The 19,295-nt window shown below is 48.9% G+C and overlaps 2 protein-coding genes across 2 annotated transcripts in view; both read left to right on the plus strand.

Moving 5' to 3' along the window:
- The window catches only part of LOC139319743 (tubulin alpha-1 chain-like), a 16,038-nt gene extending 12,132 nt beyond the window's left edge, over nucleotides 1-3,906 (plus strand). Inside the window, exons 3-4 of the mRNA XM_070947735.1 lie at nucleotides 1,859-2,007; nucleotides 2,601-3,906. Coding sequence (XP_070803836.1) covers nucleotides 1,859-2,007; nucleotides 2,601-3,581 — 1,130 coding nt within the window. The 3' untranslated portion in view covers nucleotides 3,582-3,906. The remainder of the gene's footprint in view (nucleotides 1-1,858; nucleotides 2,008-2,600) is intronic.
- Nucleotides 3,907-6,136: 2,230 nt separating this feature from the next.
- The window catches only part of COPG2 (COPI coat complex subunit gamma 2), a 38,948-nt gene continuing 25,789 nt past the window's right edge, over nucleotides 6,137-19,295 (plus strand). Inside the window, exons 1-8 of the mRNA XM_070947734.1 lie at nucleotides 6,137-6,243; nucleotides 9,572-9,624; nucleotides 11,042-11,122; nucleotides 11,834-11,905; nucleotides 13,311-13,390; nucleotides 14,497-14,572; nucleotides 15,777-15,869; nucleotides 18,210-18,296. Of these exons, the coding sequence (XP_070803835.1) occupies nucleotides 6,207-6,243; nucleotides 9,572-9,624; nucleotides 11,042-11,122; nucleotides 11,834-11,905; nucleotides 13,311-13,390; nucleotides 14,497-14,572; nucleotides 15,777-15,869; nucleotides 18,210-18,296 (579 nt within the window). The 5' untranslated portion in view covers nucleotides 6,137-6,206. The remainder of the gene's footprint in view (nucleotides 6,244-9,571; nucleotides 9,625-11,041; nucleotides 11,123-11,833; nucleotides 11,906-13,310; nucleotides 13,391-14,496; nucleotides 14,573-15,776; nucleotides 15,870-18,209; nucleotides 18,297-19,295) is intronic.

A 19,295-nucleotide genomic window follows, 5' to 3' on the forward strand; every position in this document is an offset into this window, starting at 1 on the left:
AACTCTGCTTTAAGATATGGAGACTTCAACTCCCAGAATCCACCCATCTTAAAGCATAGCTGGCTGGGGAATTCTGGGAGTTGAAGTCCACAAGTCTTAAAGCGGCCAAGTTTGAAGACCTCTGATTTAAGATATGGAGACTTCAACTCCCACAATCCACCCATCTTAAAGCATAGCTGGCTGGGGAATTCTGGGAGTTGAAGTCCACAAGTCTTAAAGCGGCCAAGTTTGAAGACCTCTGATTTAAGATATGGAGACTTCAACTCCCACAATCCACCCATCTTAAAGCATAGCTGGCTGGGGAATTCTGGGAGTTGAAGTCCACCAGTCTTAAAGCGGCCACGTTTGAAGACCTCTGATTTAAGATATGGAGACTTCAACTCCCAGAATCCACCCATCTTAAAGCATAGCTGGCTGGGGAATTCTGGGAGTTGAAGTCCACAAGTCTTAAAGCTGCCAAGTTTGAAGACCTCTGATTTAAGATATGGAGACTTCAACTCCCAGAATCCACCCATCTTAAAGCATAGCTGGCTGGGGAATTCTGGGAGTTGAAGTCCACCAGTCTTAAAGCGGCCACGTTTGAAGACCTCTGATTTAAGATATGGAGACTTCAACTCCCAGAATCCACCCATCTTAAAGCATAGCTGGCTGGGGAATTCTGGGAGTTGAAGTCCACAAGTCTTAAAGCGGCTACGTTTGAAAACCTCTGGGCTAGAGATACCTGTCTTGGGTAGCCAGGTTTGCATGCCGTCAATCATTTCTTTGCATCCTTTGGGACTGTGTCCTTCCTAACCCCGGGCCCCCTCCTTTCAACTCCCGCTGGCTTCTGTTAAAACGATTGTGCCGTTTTCGTGACAAAAGATGGAAGTGGTTTTTTAAAACCATTACCGCCTTCTTGTTTGGACTTCCCGGCTTAAGCCAACAATCGTGAGGTTTCCTGTTGGCGCCTATCACGCTCTGAACAGGGTCCGGTCTGTTTCGCTTTAGAGATGAGGGGAAGGTTAGCCAGCCCCAGCTCTCTGCGGCCACCAAACAGTTGCAGGAAATGCAGAAGGGGGTTATTATATCTGCACTTGGCCGTGCCCTGAAGCGTCTTTTTGAAATCACGAGCTTAATTTAAAAAAAAAATAATAATAATAAGAAGAAAAATACACTATTGCTGGTGGGAAATCCCTGAACTGCAGCTTTCTTTAATGTTTCTTGCCTGGTGCCATTAAAAGCTGCATAAATCTATTTATGTCTTGAGAAAGCTTTTCATGAAGAGTTTCCTTTCTTTTCGTGAAATGTGTATTTATTTCTCAAATAAAATGTACGCATTAAATGCAATATAATTTAGAATAGAATAGAATAGAATAGAATAGAATAGAATAGAATAGAATAGAATAGAATAGAATAGAATAGAATATTTAAAATATTTAAATATTTAAACGCAGAGCTAGAAATCAGTTAAAATGGCAAGGGGAGCTCCATCTCGCGCCCCAAAATAATAATATTGCATTAAATGCAATATAATTTAGAATAGAATAGAATAGAATAGAATAGAATAGAATAGAATAGAATAGAATATTTAAAATATTTAAATATTTAAACGCAGAGCTAGAAATCAGTTAAAACGGCAAGAGGAGCCCCATCTCGCGCCCCAAAATAAGAAGACTTCCCCGAAAATAAGGCCAAGCGCTTATTCCGGGGTTCAAAAAAATATAAGACAGGGTCTTATTTTCGGGGAAACACGGGTCCTTCACATTCCTTCTTTTTAACCTTTCCCTGTGGCTAGTCGACTGGCAATTTCCAAAACGGGACTTTTGGTGGATGGGGCCCGTCAGCTCATTCTTCTCTCTCTCTCTCTCTCTCTCGGTAGATGAGATCCGCACAGGAACCTACCACTCCCTGTTCCACCCAGAGCAGCTGATCAGCGGTAAAGAAGACGCTGCCAACAATTACGCCCGAGGGCACTACACCATCGGCAAAGAAATCATCGACACCGTCCTGGGCAGGATTCGCAAAATGGCAAGTGACTGGGTCGTTTCCCCCCGCTCCCCTTTAACGATTGCAATTTGAAGCTTTTTTTTAGGGCGAAAGGGTGAAATTCCCAAAAGTTTAAATTGCGTAAGTCTTCGCTGGCATGGATGAACGTGGCTTTTCGTGCCAGTGTCTCCTGCGGGAATAAACTTCTGTTTCCCAACCTTGGCAGCTTTAAGACTTGTGGACTTCAACTCCCAGAATTCTCCAGCCAGCTGGAAGACTTATGGGAGGGGCCAATCATCTCCTGGCCTTACTCCTGAGTCGTCCTCTTTGCTTTAGCTGCTCTTGCCTTCTGGCAGCTCTTCTCATACGTGCACTAGGAACAGGCTCCTCCTGTTCCTCTGCCTCTCTGCTGTCAGCCTCTGGAGGCTCCGGAGTCCGCACCTCACTCCCCGATGGCCCTGCCCCCATCTCTGCCTCCGATGCAGAGCCCTCATCCTTCCCCAGCCTCCAGGATTAGCCCATGTTCTTCCTCAGCCTCATTGCTGTCCGACTCCACAGGCTGCGGGCGGACCACAACACTGGCCTAGATTGTCTTGAGATGGCACCACTAACCCCATTTTCTCTCGTCAACGCAGGCTGACCAGTGCAGCGGCCTTCAAGGTTTCCTGGTCTTCCACAGCTTCGGTGGCGGCACCGGATCCGGCTTTACGTCTCTCCTGATGGAACGGCTCTCGGTCGAATACAGCAAGAAGTCCAAGCTGGAATTCTCGGTGTATCCCGCCCCGCAGGTCTCCACCGCCGTGGTGGAGCCTTACAACTCCATCCTGACGACTCACACCACCCTGGAGCACTCGGACTGTTCCTTCATGGTGGACAACGAAGCCATCTACGACATTTGCAACCGAAACCTGGACATCGAACGTCCAACCTACACGAACCTCAACCGTCTGATCGGGCAGATTGTCTCCTCCGTCACGGCTTCCTTGAGATTTAACGGGGCCCTGAATGTCGACCTGATCGAATTCCAGACCAACCTGGTGCCGTACCCCCGCATCCACTTCCCTTTGACCACCTACGCCCCCATCATCTCGGCCGAAAAAGCCTACCACGAGCAGCTCTCGGTGCCGGAGATCACCAACGCCTGCTTTGAATTTTCCAACCAGATGGTGAAGTGCGACCCGCGGCGGGGCAAATACATGGCGTGTTGCCTCTTGTACCGGGGAGACGTCGTGCCGAAGGACGTCAACGCGGCCATCGCGGCGATCAAAACCCGGAGGTCCATCCAGTTTGTCGACTGGTGCCCGACCGGCTTCAAAGTGGGCATCAATTATCAGCCGCCCACCGTGGTGCCCGGGGGAGACCTGGCTAAGGTTCAGCGGGCCGTCTGCATGCTCAGCAACACCACGGCGATCGCCGAGGCCTGGGCCCGTCTGGACCACAAGTTCGACCTGATGTACGCCAAGCGGGCGTTCGTCCATTGGTACGTGGGCGAGGGCATGGAGGAAGGAGAGTTCGCGGAAGCCCGGGAGGATCTGGCGGCTCTGGAGAAGGATTACGAAGAAGTCGGCCGAGATTATGCCGACGGAGAGGAAGAGGAGGCCGAGGAAGATTTTTAGACCCAAAAACCAGAGGTCGCTCTGACCACCCTGCCGAAAAAGATATCTCTATTCTTCAAGGACTATAGAACACGTTGTACTTGGCTAGAAATCACCCCCTCTGTAGTCCCCCCCCTTTTTAAAAAATTATTCCTAGTTAGAATGTTTAAAAAAAAAAAAAAAATTTAACGCTCGAGTGAGGATTGGGGAATTTTCGATGTTTGACAAAAGGCATTATGTATGGCTGTTGTAAATCATTTTCTGTACCGCTTGAACAATCGTGGAGGGGGAAATCCCTCGATATTATTATGAGATGCAATAATCCGCTTCTTTGTACGTCATTAAAAAGTTGAAATAGCAATAGCACTTTGACTGATGTAACCGCTTCACCGTGTTTTGCAGCCCTTCTCTAAGCGCTTTACAAAGTCAGCCTATTGTCCTCAACAATCTGGGTCCTCGTTTGAACGACTTCGGAACGATGGAAGGCGGAGTCAGCCTTGAGCCGGTCAGGATCGAACTGCTGGCAGTCGGCAGAGTTTGCCTGCAATACTGCATTCCAACCACTGGGTCTCCACGACACTTGTGGTAGGAGGAGGGCTTTTTTCCGATGTAGCAATGGGGTCTCCCAGATTCTGACAAGGGTGTTCCTTTGCCCCACAGAAAAATGAAATAGTTCTACTGCAGACACTCTACTTATCCTATTTTCCTCTTTAACAGTTTCAGGTATGACTAGTCCTTGACTTACAACATTTAGTGACCGTTTGAAGTCACTATATGAACTCCCAGAATTCCCCAGCCAGCACACTTTAAGATGGGCGGACTTCAACTCCCAGAATTCCCCAGCCACCATGTTTTAAGATGGCTGGACTTCAACTCCCTGAATTCCCCAGCCACCATGTTTTAAGATGGCTGGACTTCAACTCCCTGAATTCCCCAGCCAGCAGGGTTTAAGATGGCTGGACTTCAACTCCCAGAATTCCCCAGCCAGCAGGGTTTAAGATGGGTGGACTTCAACTCCCAGAATTCCCCAGCCAGCAGGGTTTAAGATGGATGGACTTCAACTCCCAGACTTCCCCAGCCACCATGTTTTAAAATGGCTGGACTTCAACTCCCAGAATTCCCCAGCCAGCAGGGTTTAAGATGGGTGGACTTCAACTCCCAGAATTCCCCAGCCAGCAGGGTTTAAGATGGATGGACTTCAACTCCCAGACTTCCCCAGCCACCATGTTTTAAGATGGCTGGACTTCAACTCCCAGAATTCCCCAGCCAGCAGGGTTTAAGATGGCTGGACTTCAACTCCCAGAATTCCCCAGCCAGCAGGGTTTAAGATGGGTGGACTTCAACTCCCAGAATTTCCCAGCCAGCAGGGTTTAAGATGACTGGACTTCAACTCCCAGACTTCCCCAGCCACCATGTTTTAAGATGGCTGGACTTCAACTCCCAGAATTCCCCAGCCAGCAGGGTTTAAGATGGCTGGACTTCAACTCCCAGAATTCCCCAGCCACCATGTTTTAAGATGGCTGGACTTCAACTCCCAGAATTCCCCAGCCAGCAGGGTTTAAGATGGCTGGACTTCAACTCCCAGAATTCCCCAGCCACCATGTTTTAAGATGGCTGGACTTCAACTCCCAGAATTCCCCAGCCAGCAGGGTTTAAGATGGCTGGACTTCAACTCCCAGAATTCCCCAGCCAGCAGGGTTTAAGATGGGTGGACTTCAACTCCCAGAATTCCCCAGCCAGCAGGGTTTAAGATGGATGGACTTCAACTCCCAGAATTCGCCAGCCAGCAGGCTTTGAGATGGGTGGACTTCAACTCCCAGACTTCCCCAGCCAGCAGGGTTTAAGATGGCTGGACTTCAACTCCCAGAATTCCCCAGCCAGCAGGGTTTAAGATGGCTGGACTTCAACTCCCAGAATTCCCCAGCCAGCAGGGTTTAAGATGGGTGGACTTCAACTCCCAGAATTCCCCAGCCAGCAGGGTTTAAGATGGATGGACTTCAACTCCCAGAATTCGCCAGCCAGCAGGCTTTGAGATGGGTCGACTTCAACTCCCAGACTTCCCCAGCCAGCAGGGTTTAAGATGGCTGGACTTCAACTCCCAGAATTCCCCAGCCAGCATGCTTTAAGATGGGCGGACTTCAACTCCCAGAATTCCCCAGCCAGCATGCTTTAAGATGAATGGACTTCAACCCCCATAATTCCCCAGCCAGCATGCTTTAAGACGGGCGGACTTCAACTCCCAGAATTCCCCAGCCAGCCATGCTGTCTAAGGGACTCTGGGAGTTGAAGTCCATATATCAAGGTTGCCAAGCTAGAGAAACACTGATAATAAACCAAAGGCCACCTGCAGGGGGCGTCCGTGGTTCCTCTCCGAAAAGCCACAGAAGCCACAGCGCTGCTTCATGGCGAGGGGGCATGGAAAAGAGTTGGGCGGGGATCATGCAAATAAGCAAAAAAAACGAGACGCGCGTGTGACGTTACCAGGGAAGGCCGATCCCACCGCTTGGAGCGTCATCCCCGCGAGCCGCTGACGTCGCCGAAGGTTGGCCGGGCGGCGACCGGTGACGGGGCGGGATTTCCTGTCCGCGGGCCGAGCGGGGACGCCGAATCGAGCGGCGAGGAGCCAAACCGGCCGCTGCCGTCGCCATGATCAAGAAGTTCGACAAGAAAGATGAGGAGTCCGGTAGGAGCTCTCCCCCCTCCCACCGCTGAGATTCAACTCGAAGCGGTTGCTGGGCAGATTTGAGGAGCCCCTTTTTCCCTCCGGGGCTGTGAGTCCCGTTGTGCCCGGAGAGACCTATCCGCTCCGCCCCCTGGCGGGGCGTGGCCCACGCATCCTATCCTGAGAGGTTGGAAGCGGTTAGGTGGGCGTGGCCAGAGAGGGCGTGGCCAGAGTAGGGGAAGAGAGAGGAGGCTGTTCCCTCTTAGCAATCCCCCCCCTCCGCGTTGACTGGCATAAACCCAGCTTTGATTTGCACGTCTGGACGGGCGCTCCGCAGCTGCTTTTGTGGGTTGGGGGCCATGCAAAGCGGGTCCGCAGATTGGGCCCTCTGGGTCAAGGGGCTCCTGGGGGTCCCCCCTGGGCTGAACGTTCCCTGCGTTGCCTCTGTGCGTTTCTCAGGTGTGTTACTTAGCAACCAGCAATGACGCCCCCTCCCCGAATAGATGGGAAACGCAGGTTACAGGTGTGTCTCTCTGGGCAAGGGGCGGGGCTAGGGGAAGCTGGGAGGGGGGGGGCTGAACGGACCCCACCACTCAAGGCTGTTGCCTTGGGGTGGGGGGAAAATGGAGGAAAAAGCCCATTAATTTAAATCCTAGGGGTGGAAGGGACCTTGGAGGTCATCTAGTCCAACCCCCTTATACAGGCGATCCCCAGTCATGGCGTCTTCGAAGATGGGTGGATTTCAACTCCCAGAATTCATGGGGTCCTCAACTTATAAAGGTGGCCCTCGACTGACAAACAGTTCTATTTAGTGACCGTTTCAAAGTTACGGCGGCCCTGGATGAAAGTGACTTGAGATCATTTTTCACACTTAACGACCGTTGCAGCCTCTTCCACGGTCACGTGATTTACATTCGGAAGTTTGGCAGCCGGTTCACATTTATGACGGTTGCAGTGTCCCAGCGTCCCGTGATCCCCTTTTTGCGACCTGACGGGCAAAGTCAACGAGGAAGCCAGGCTCACTTCACGTTTGCGGTGATGGTCCCCAGGTTTAGAGGCCATCCACACCTACCTTACCTCCAAGTGTTTGGGGCTCACAAGGTCCTTGCGTGGCAAACATTGCCAGGCAACGTATTACTAAAACTCTCATTGTCATGACCTTTCACCAGGTGAAACAGTGCGTCATAACCAAGGTATCTCCCATGGGCTACTGTACAGCGTGTGCCCCAAATTTGGGATCTGTTATTTCTCAGGGAATGAAATTTGGGGGAAATGGTGGCTGCTTCGGTCCTGCTGGTTGCTGTGTGCAGTCACGCGAGCTTCATTTTCAACTGTGACAGTTTCCCAGCCGCTCTCGCAATCCCTCTTTCCCTCTTTGCTTTTCTAAATTCCGTTTAGTCCTTATACCCGTGATGGTGAACCTATGGCACACGTGCTACAGGTGGCACGTGTAGCCATATCAGTGGGCACGCCAGCTCAGCTCTGGCGCGCATGTGTGCGCCGGCCAGCAGATTTTCAGGCCTTCTGGACCCACCAGAAGTAGGGAAACAGGCTGTTTCCTGCCTCCGGAGGGCCTGTGGTGGGAGTGGGGAAGGCCCGTTTTTCTTTCTCACCTGGCTCCAGATCCTCTCTCTGCATCTGGGGAGGGTGAAAAGAGAGGCTCTGGAGGCTGGGGACAGCAAAAAATGTCACTTCCTGTCCAACCGGGAGTTGGGAAATGTGCCATTTCGAGGGGCCTCCGAGGGGGTGGGGAAGGCTGTTTTTGCCCTCCCCAGATGCATAGAGAGGATCTGGAGCCAGGTGAGAAAGAAAAACAGGCCTACCAGCCCATCGCGTGCCAGGAACGGGGGGGGGGAGGGGGGATTGCGTGTGCAAGGTGGGGCGATAGAATTATGGGTGTAGGCACGCGTGTGCATGAATCTCCCCCCACCCCCTTCCTGGCACGTGATGGCAAAAAGGTTAGCCATCACTGCCTTATACACTTTGTGTCAGGATCCTTAATATTCCCGTCTTTAATACTTTAGTCAGTTTTTCACGATCTCTTGGCCACCACTTATCATCTCAAAATGTCTATTTTTATAAACCTCAATTTCTGCTTCTTATAATCCTGTAGCAATTTACTTTATTCCTTCGCGTTGCTATCACCATTTGACTCCGTCTCTCTGCTCTACTCCATTTTAAGTCGCCGTTGCCTTCCGGGCAAATCTGCCCTTCTCCTTAGAGACTATCACTTTCCACTCCTCCAATCCACAAAACAATCCTCACCTCCTTTCTGGGGTTATCTCATCCACCGATCCTGATTGTCGTTTTTCACTTTTTGCTTCCTGCTCATGTGGTTGTCATCGCTCTAGATCGGCCTTTATGGCCGATTTCTCCTCTTGTCGGTTTAAGAAAGTTCCTCCTATCCATTCGGGTGATTGCCTTTCCCCTGACGTCTTCAGAGTTTCCTCCTTGTTTTACCGATCTCTCCGGGATCGATATTGCCTTTAAAGGGCTCTTGGCAAAGAGATTTCGGGTTACAGGTACAGAGCTCCGTTCCCTCGCCCGCTTTACGATGACGTCACCGCCGGAAGTATATCGCGATCTTCATTTTCAACTGTGACAGTTTCCCAGCCCCTCTTGCAATCCCTCATTCCCTCTGATAATTGTACAGGTAGTCCTCAACTTAGAACAGCTCATTCAAGGATTGTTCAAAGTTACAACGGCCCTGAAAAAAGTGTCTTATGACCGATTTTCACACTTAGGACCATTATAGCATTCCCCATGGTCACGTGATCAAAATTCGGATGCTTGGCAACCGGTTCATATTTATGATGTTTGTCGTGTCCTGAGGTCATGTGATCATCTTTTGTAACTTTCTGACGAGGAAAATCAGTGGGGAGGCCAGATACATTTAACCTGTTACTAGAAGACCTCCATGATCCCTTCCTGCTCTGAGATCCGGCCATGTGAATGGGTTTTAATGTTTTTAATGTTTTTAATTTTTAAGTGTTTTTATAGTGATTTTTTGAGCCGCCCTGGGTCTTCGGCGGGGGGGGCAGCATATAAATTGAATAAATAAATAAATAAATAAATAAATAAATAAATAAATAAATAAATAATTCTGTAGTTCATGCCTTGGGAAGAAAAATTCATGAGGCCAAGAAGGCCTGTTTTACCTCATCGCCCTCATGTACGACTCCTATTTCTTGCGCATTTTCACATTGCGTTGCAGCATCCGTCCTGTGGGGGTGGGACCCTTTGATGCGAGGGTCTCACCTGGCATTGATGGAAGTATCTAAGGAAGCTTCGCATATCCCTCTTGTTTGAAATGTCTTGGGCTCACATCATGTCCTCTTGTCTCCTTCAGGTAGCGGCTCGAACCCTTTCCAGCATTTAGAAAAAAGCGCGATCCTCCAAGAGGTATGGTGGAGTCTTCTTTGACTTTATTTTGTGTTGTTGATTCTGTCTCTATGGCCATCCGTCTCTGGGTGGTGTGCAAACAGATCGGTATTCATTTATTTGCGTGTGTAATTGCTCGTCTCCTTTGCTGAGGTGGTCGGCCTGTGGGACGGAGAAGGGCCTTTTCTGTGATGGCTCCCCCCTTGTTATTTGAAGGAACTCACTGTCTCCTGGTGATTGGCCAGGGTCACCTAGCTGCCATTCATGCCTAAGGCGGAACTAGAATTCAAGTCTCCTGGTGATTGGCCCAAGGTTACCTAGCTGCCATACATGCCTAAGGCGGGACTAGAACTCCCCGTCTCCTAGTGATCGGCCCAAAATCACCCAACCAACTTTCATGGCTAAGGCGGGACTAGTACAGGTAGTCCTCGGCTTACAACAGTTCGTTTAGTGACCCTTCGAAGTTACAACGGCACTGAAAAAAGTGACCTAGGACCGTTTTTCACACTTACGACCGTCGCAGCATTCCCGTGGTCACGATCAAAATTCAGACGCTTGGCAACTGACTCATATTTATGACGATCCCCTTTTGCGACCTTGCAAAGTCCATGGGGAAGCTGGATTCACTTGACAACTGTGTTAACTTAATGACTGGACCGGTTCACTTAACAACTGTGGCAAGGAAGGTGGTAAAACTCGCTGAAAAAAATGCTTCACTTAGTAACAGAACATTTGGGCGTTCAGTTGTGGTCGTAAAATGAGGACTACCTCTACTCGCAGTCTCCTGCTTTGTAGCCTGGTGCCTTTACCGCTAGACGCAACTGGCTGTCCTTTAGAAATTGGGGGAGCAATCTTCTTTTCGGCAAGTTAAACATACTCAGTTCCTTCTCAGTGGACTTCACGTTCTCTCCCCTGATCATCTAGACCAGAGGTGTCAAACTCAATTTCATTGAGGGCCGCATCATGGTTGTGTTTGACCTTCGGGGGCCGAGGTGGGAATGGCCAGGGTGGGCACAGCCAGCTTGACGTCACTCATGTTGGGGGCGTCTGTGATGGCCTGAGCACTTTGCCAGAGAAAACGGGCTGCCGAGCTCTGTTTTTGTTGGCAGGAGGCCGTCGCGGCCGAAAATGGAGCCTAGGGGGGTTGCCCGCAGCCCTCCCGATTTCCGTTTTCGCTGGCAGAGGGCACCGCGAGCCGATTCTTCACTGTTTCCAGGGCTTTGAGTTTGACATCTCTGATCTAGACTGCCCTTCTCTGAACTCCAGTGTATCAACGGCTGTTTCAAAGAGGGGGGTCCAGAATTGGACCCAGAGTCCCACGAGAAACATCACTGAGAGGAGACCCCATCTTCCCTGAGTTCGACTCTTACTGTTCCTTCATCCGAAGTAGCGTTTCCTCCGGTCTAAAGTCCTGGATTTTTCTCTTTCCCTCCCCTAGGCTCGTATTTTCAACGAGACGCCCATCAACCCACGAAGATGTCTGCACATCCTAACCAAGATCCTTTACTTGCTGAACCAGGTAAATGCAGCCGGTCCAGGGCAGGATGGCTGCGGGGTTGCGCTTCTCCATCTGGGCCAGCTTGTGGGGAGGAGAAGGTGACTCTGGGTGGGGGAATTATTGCAGCCTTCCTGAAATTAGCAACCGGGCCAGCATTCCCATTTTAAGAGGGGGCACAAGGAATTGGGGCAGGGGAGGGATTCAGCCGGGTGGGACCAGTTCAGGCAAACCGGATGCTAATTTTACATCTGGTTCAGCGAACCGGTAATTGCAAGGACTAGCTGGCCCCGCCCACCCCACCCTGCCCCTCCCAGGAGTCTCCATGCGGCCCGTTTTGGATGCCAGGTAAGTGCAGGGCCCGTGCAGAGGCTCTGGGAGGGCGAAAAATGGGCCTTCTGGAAGGTCTGGAAATGCGCCCATTTAGGGCCTCCGGAGCCCAGGGAAGGCTGTTTTTTCTACCCCTGAAACACCTGCCTAGATGAGTCCATTAAATCCACAGGAAGTGAAACAGATCCAAGGTCGTCTTTACCTTTAGACTAATATTCTTGAAGTTTGATGTGTGTATCATCATTAGCATAGTGGGTACCTACGGCAGCCCAGAAGCTGGTGTGAAATTAACTGTTTTGGTTTCCTTTCTGGGGCGATCTCATAACTTGAGACCAGGAGAAAGGAGAAATTGAGTCTAGCGGTTGAAGGCCTAAAGTGTCCGCTGTTTGCTTGTCGTTTTTTTAGGGTGAGCATTTCGGGACAACGGAAGCCACCGAAGCCTTCTTTGCAATGACAAGATTATTCCAGTCCAACGATGTGAGTGATTTCTTCAGTGGTTTCTCCTTGTTTTCCTGTTCCTGGGTTGGGGGCCGCTGGCAGCGTCCTTAGGGGTGTCCTTCCTTGAAAGCAGGGGTTTCCAACCAGGAGTGAAATCCAGCCGGTTCGGACAGGTTCTGGAGAACCGGTAGCGGAAGTTTTGAGCAGTTCAGAGGACCGGCAAATACCACCTCTGGCTGGCCCCAAAGTGGGGTGGGAATAGAGATTTTGCAGTATCCTTCCCCTGGAGTGGGGAGGGAATGGGGATTTTGCAGTATCCTTCCCCTGGAGTGGGGAGGGAATGGGGATTTTGCAGTATCCTTCCCCTGGAGTGGGGTGGGAATAGAGATTTTGCAGTATCCTTCCCCTGGAGTGGGGTGGGAATGGGGATTTTGCAGTATCCTTCCCCTGGAGTGGGGTGGGAATGGGGATTTTGCAGTATCCTGGAGTGGGGTGGGAATAGAGATTTTGCAGTATCCTTCCCCTGGAGTGGGGAGGGAATGGGAATTTTGCAGTATCCTTCCCCTGGAGTGGGGTGGGAATGGGGATTTTGTAGTATCCTTCCCCTGGAGTGGGATGGGAATGGGGATTTTGTAGTATCCTTCCCCTGGAGTGGGGAGGGAATGGGGATTTTGCAGTATCCTTCCCCTGGAGTGGGGAGGGAATGGAGATTTTGCAGTATCCTTCCTCTGGAGTGGGGAGGGAATGGAGATTTTGCAGTATCATTCCCTTGGAGTGGGGAGGGAATGGAGATTTTGCAGTATCCTTCCCCTGGAGTGGGGTGGGAATGGGGATTTTGCATCCTTCCCCTGGAGTGGGGAGGGAATGGGGATTTTGCAGTATCCTTCCCCTGGAGTGGGGAGGGAATGGGGATTTTGCAGTATCCTTCCCCCAGGAGTGGGGTGGGAATGGGGATTTTGCAGTATCCTTCCCCTGGAGTGGGGTGGGAATGGGGATTTTACAGTATCCTTCCCCTGGAGTGGGGAGGGAATGGGGATTTTGCAGTATCCTTCCCCTGCCACGCCCACCAAGCCACGCCCACAGAACCAGTAATAAAAAAATTTGGATTTCACCACTGTTTCCAGCCATAACCACTTCAAGACTTGTGGGCTTCATCTCCCAGAATTCCCCAGCCAGCCATGAAGTTGGGCTAAGCAGAAATTCAACAAATTGGAGAGCTACTTTCGAAAACCGGTGGACTTCAATTCCCAGAATTCCCCAGTCAGCCTTACATGGCTGGCTGGGGAATTCTGGGAGATGAAGTCCACAAGTCTTAAAGTGACCGAGGTTGGACCCCCCCATGCTCGAAGGCCCTTAGAGAGGTCTTCTGGACCCCCATGATAAAAAACAGCAGTGGCTCAGCAACCCCTTGGAAACTGCAACTTTCACTGTCGTCTTTCCGCAGCAAACCTTAAGGAGAATGTGTTACCTTACCATTAAAGAGATGGCCAACATCTCAGAAGACGTGATCATCGTCACCAGCAGGTATCTGATTCAGCTATTTTGATTCTGGGGCTGGAAGCATCGGCATTTCAGCTGGAATGGGAATGGGAATGGAAGAGAAGAGAATAGAGAATGGAATATAGAATATATAATATTAGGATAGGATAGGATAGGATAGGATAGGATAGGATATAGAATATTAAAGTATTAGAGTATTAGAATATTAAAATATTAGAATAGGATAGAATATAGAATAAGGATAGGATAGAATATAGGATATAGAATATAGAATATTAGGATAGAATAGGATAGTAGAATATTAGAATATTAAAATATTGGAATAGAATATAGAATATTAGGATAGGATAGCATAGGATAGGATAGGGTAGGATAGGATAGGATAGGATAGGATAGGAGATAGAATAGACAATATTAGAATAGAGTAGAATAGAATAGACTAGAACAGAACAGAACAGAACAGAACAATAATAGAGATAGGATGGGGGATAGGGGAGAATAAAATAGAGAAGAGAAGAGAAGAGAGAAGAGAAGAGAAGAGAAGAGAAGAGAAGAGAAGAGAAGAGAAGAGAAGAGAATAAACAGAGTTGGAAGGGACCCTGGAGGTCTTCTAGTCCAACCCCCTGCCCAGGCAGGAAACCCTACACCACTTCAGACCAATGGTTATCCAACCTCTTCTTAAAAACTTCCAGTGTTGGAGCATTCGCAACTTGGAAGTTTGTCTACGTGCATCTGAGTAGTGCAAAATGGGTGTGGAGCCTTCTTGGAACTGCTGGAAGGATTGTGTTGTGGAGCTGTGCTTTCCGCTGGATGTTTTCTGCCCTGTAGATTCCAGGAAGGCTCCACACCCATTTGCACCACTCAGGTGACCCTGAGGACACAGAGAAACCTCCAAGTGGCCTCAACGACCCTCTAAAAGGATGTAAATATCCAGCTCTCTGCAAGGAATATCAATCCTTCCGTTCCCCACCATCCAGTCAGATCTGAGGAAGCTTCTCGGATGAGAAGCAAAATGTCTTCAGAGAAAAACCAGAAAGTCCAGTTGCCTCTTGAAAAAAAAAAAAGCACCTTGACCTGGGTGACTGAGAATCTCCATAGATTAATACGAGTTTTGTCGTTCTGTGTCCTAGCCTAACTAAAGATATGACGGGGAAAGAAGACGTTTACCGAGGCCCGGCAATTCGAGCCCTGTGTCGGATCACGGATGTGAGTACAGGATTTTTCCAATTGTGAAAGAGGATGATGAAAATGAGGGGATGTTTTGCTTCACGGATGAGATTTTGAACCCCGGCTGAATTCTGGGAGGGTATTCTGAGATCTTACCCCCAACTTCAGTGTCTTTTGACTTCACATGACCAGCTGGGAAATTCCGGGAGCTGAAGTCTGGTTATTTTTAAAATGGCTGAGGTTGGGAAATGCTGGTTTATAGCAGGGATCTCCAAACTTGTCAACTTGTGGACTTCAACTCCCAGAATTCCCCAGCCAGCCAATATGGCTGGCTGGGGGAATTCTGGGAGTTGAAGTCCACCCATCTTAAAATGGCCAACGGTGGGAAACACTGAATTGCACGCTCAGGAGTTCTGGGAATAGAATAAAATAGAATTGATTTTTTTATTGGCCAAGTGTGATTGGACACACAAGGAATTTGTCTTGGTGCATAGGCTCTCGGTGTACATAAAAGAAAAGATACGTTCATCAAGAATCATAAGGTGCAACACTTAATGATAGTCATAGGGTACAAATAAGCAATCAGGAAACAATATCAATATAAATCGTGAGGATACAAGCAGCAAAATTACAGCCGTACAGTCATAAGTGGGAGGAGATGGGTGGTGGGAACGATGAGAAGATTAATAGTAATGCAGATTTAGTAAATAGTTTGACAGTGTTGAGGGAATTATTTGCTTAGCAGAGCGATGGCGTTGGGGAAAAAATTGTCTGTGTGTCTAGTTGTTCTGGTGTTCAGCCTCGTTTTTGAGGGCAGGCGTTGAAACAGTTGATGTCCAGGATGTGAGGGGTCTGTAGATATTTTCCCAGCCCTCTTTTTGACTCATGCAGTAGACAGGTCCTCCCTGGAAGGCAGGTTGGTAGCCATGGTTTTTTCTTCTGCAGTTCTAATTCTCCTCTGAAGTCTCTGTCTGTCTTGTTGGGTTGCAGAACCAGAATTGAAATCCACAAGTTGCCAAGTTTAGATTCCCCCCGGTTTAGAGGCTTGTTTCCGCAAAAGTGAAGGACTAGAAACTTATCTTTTAAATCAGACGGCGAATCACCTCGGCCAAAAAAAATTACTCCGTTTTGTTTTGTGAAGTACTAAACAGCCTCAAGTGAACGTAATTCCGTCTTCTTTCATTTCTGGCCAACGTGCGATTTGAAAGTCTTGTCTCACCTCCATCCCTTCTCGCTTTCCCAGGGAACGATGCTCCAGGCCATCGAGCGATACATGAAGCAAGCCATCGTCGACAAAGTCCCCAGTGTGTCCAGTTCTGCCTTGGTATCATCCTTGGTAAGTAAAGAAGGCCAGAGCTCTCGCACCCGTGAGGTAAATTCGAGTTCTCGACAACCGAGAACAAGCAAAGTCGACGAGGGAAGCCGGATTTGCTTAACGAACACGTGATTCATTTAACAACTGGGCCCTATCTAACAAAACGAAATTTAGTCTACAGGAGTGGCCAAAATTGTGGAAGCCTTTTGGGAAAAGTGTATTTTCTAAAACTAGCTAATAGCACCACTTTGGGGTTTTTTTTTGGAGTAGTACCATAAAATTATACATCAACGGAAAGATAATTGAATCAAGAATGTAATGCAATCACTTTTATGAAGGATTTGCTATTAGAATAGCAGTTACAGTATAAAGAAGAAAGGTGAAACACGTAGAAAAAAATGAGATATACAAAAATTATCACCATAGAAAGAATGAGATATACAAAAGTGATCTCCATGTCAGTTAATCCTTAGTTGGGTAACCTTTAGCATGAATGACGGCCTTACAACGTCTTTCCATGGAGTGAACCAAGTCTTTGAGTTCTGCAGCTGTTCTAATGTGAAACCAAGATTGAATGATGGCTTCTATTAACTGGGTTTTATTGCTGGCTCGCTTCTGACTAACAAGTTTCGTTAGTCGGCTCCATAGATTTTCCATTGGATGAGGGTCTGGGCTATTCCCAGGCCATTCCAGCAGTGGAATAGGATTATCTTGAAACTCCCAAAAAAAAAAGTGGTGTTATTAGCCATCAAACCTCAAAAATACGCTTTTCCCAAAAAGGTTTCCACAATTTTGGCCACTACTGTAGAGAAAAGGAAGGTTTTTAGATTTAGGCAAGAAAAACCAAATGCACAGGTGCAGCATAGATCAGGGGTTCCCAACTGGGGGTGCAAGACAATATTCTAGGGGGTGCGAAAATTTGGGTTTAGACGTTTTAAAATTATAGGGTATATGTCAGTGGTGAAATCCAAATTTTTTTACTACCGGTTATGTGGGCGTGGCTTGGTGTGCATGGTGTGGCTTGGTGGGCGGGGCAGGGGAAGGATACTGCAAAATCTCCATTCCCATCCCACTCCAGGGGAAGGATACTGCAAAATCTCCATTCCCATCCCACTCCAGGGGAAGGATACTGCAAAATCCCCATTCCCTCCCCACTCCTTGGGGAAGGATATTGCAAAATCCCCATTCTCTCCCCACTCTGGGGCCAGCCAGAGGTGGTATTTGCCAGTTCTCCGAACTACTCAAAATTTCCGCTACCGGTTCTCCAGAACCTGTCAGAACCTGCTGGATTTCACTCCTGGTATATGTATAATTATATGCATTTAATTATTTTTTTAAGGGGTGCGAGACTATATCAGAAGCGTTCTAGGGGACGTGGGGTATAGAAAAGGTTGGGACCCCCAGGCATAGTTGGTACCTGGCTCAATTGTAGTAATTGTGAGAACAAACACTTAAATATGAGCCAGTCGTGTGCGGTGGCAGCCCAAAAAGACAACGCAATCCTAGGCTGTATTAATAGAGGGATAGAATCAAGATCACATGAAGGGTTAATACCACAATATGATGCTTTGGTAAGCCCACACTTGGAATTAAACCAAAGGTAAAGGTTCCCCTTGCACATATGTGCTAGTCGTTCCTGACTCTAGGGGACGGTGCTCATCTCCGTTTCAAAGCCGAAGAGCCAGCGCTGTCCGAAGACGTCTCCGTGGTCATGTGGCCGGCATGACTCAACGCCAAAGGCGCACGGAACGCTGTTCCCTTCCCACCAAAGGTGGTCCCTATTTTTCTACTTGCATTTTTTTACCTGCTTTCGAATTGCTAAGTTGGCAGAAGCTGGAACAAGTCACGGGAGCTCACCCCGTTACGCGGAACTAGGGATTCGAACCGCTGAACTGCCGACCTTTCGATCGACAAGCTCAGCCACTGAGCTACCGCGTCCCTTTGGAATTAAACTAGACCTACCCAATTCCAGCAACCATTTATATATATATATATTAGCTTCCAGGCCCCTAATCATCTTGGTTGCTCTTTTCTTCACTCTTTTCAGAGTCTCAACATCATTATTTATTTTTTTTTAACATCGTGGCGACCAAAACTTGTTGCAGGATTCCAAGCGTGGCCTTACCAAGACCTTATAAAATGTATAAACGCTTCCACGTGTTAATCTTGTATGTCAGATACAATGTCCTCCTGGTTTGGAGATGCAACCCTTCCGGAGGAATCCCTCCTGTCCTTCAACTTCCAGACTCTTAAAAACCCCGCCCCCCCCAAAACACATCACTTGATTGACAGGGTATTAACCCAGATGAGTTTTGGCGAGAGCCGCAGCTGAGATTCTTGATCCTTGGCCCTCTTTCCCAGCATATGATGAAGATCAACTACGATGTGGTGAAGAGGTGGATCAACGAAGCCCAAGAAGCTGCTTCCAGCGACAACGTCATGGTTCAGGTAGGGATTCCCCACAGCAGGGGAGGGAATCTGGGAAGCTTTCGGGATCCACCCTGAAAATTGGAATCCTTGTGGAGGCCACCCTGGTCAGTCTACCTTCCTTCACTTGACTGCCTTCTCTGCAGATAGCGATAGCATGTAGACCTATATACACAGTCCTTCACGGCCCTCTCTAAGCGGTTTACAGAGTCGGCCTCTTGCCCCCAACAATTTGGGTCCGCATTTTACCCACCTCGGAAAAGATGGAAAGTACTGAGTCAACCTTGAGCCGGTCAGGATCGAACTCCTGGCAGTGGGCAGAGCTAGTCTGCAACACTGCATTCTAAGCACTGTGCCACTAGGGCCTTTCCTTCCTTCCTTCCTTCCTTCCTTCCTTTCTTGGGCTACTCAGAATCGAACTCCTGGCAGTGGGCAGAACTAGTCTGCAACACTGCATTCTAAGCACTGTGCCACTAGGGCCTTTCCTTCCTTCCTTCCTTCCTTCCTTCCTTCCTTCCTTCCTTCCTTCCTTCTTTCTTTCCTTCCTTCCTTCCTTCCTTCCTTCCTTCCTTCCTTCCTTGGGCTACTCAGAATCGAACTGCTGGCAGTGGGCAGAGCTAGTCTGCAACACTGCATTCTAAGCACTGTGCCACTAGGGCCTTTCCTTCCTTCCTTCCTTCCTTCCTTCCTTCCTTCCTTCCTTCCTTCCTTCCTTGGGCTACTTAGAATCGAACTGCTGGCAGTGGGCAGAGCTAGTCTGCAACACTGCATTCTAAGCACTGTGCCACTAGGGCCCTTCCTTCCTTCCTTCCTTCCTTCCTTCCTTCCTTCCTTCCTTCCTTGGGCTACTCAAAATCGAATTGCTGGCAGTGGGCAGAGCTAGTCTGCAACACTGCATTCTAAGCACTGTGCCACTAGGACCTCTCCTTCCTTCCATCCTACCTTCCTTCCTTCCTTCCTTCCTTCCTTCCTTCCTTCCTTGAGCCACTCAGAATCGAACTGCTGGCACTCAGCAGAATT

The sequence above is a fragment of the Pituophis catenifer genome, unplaced genomic scaffold (assembly GCF_029215685.1).
Source record: "Pituophis catenifer annectens isolate HBS135680 unplaced genomic scaffold, rPitCat1.0.hap2 SCAF_7, whole genome shotgun sequence".
NCBI lineage: Eukaryota > Metazoa > Chordata > Lepidosauria > Squamata > Colubridae > Pituophis > Pituophis catenifer.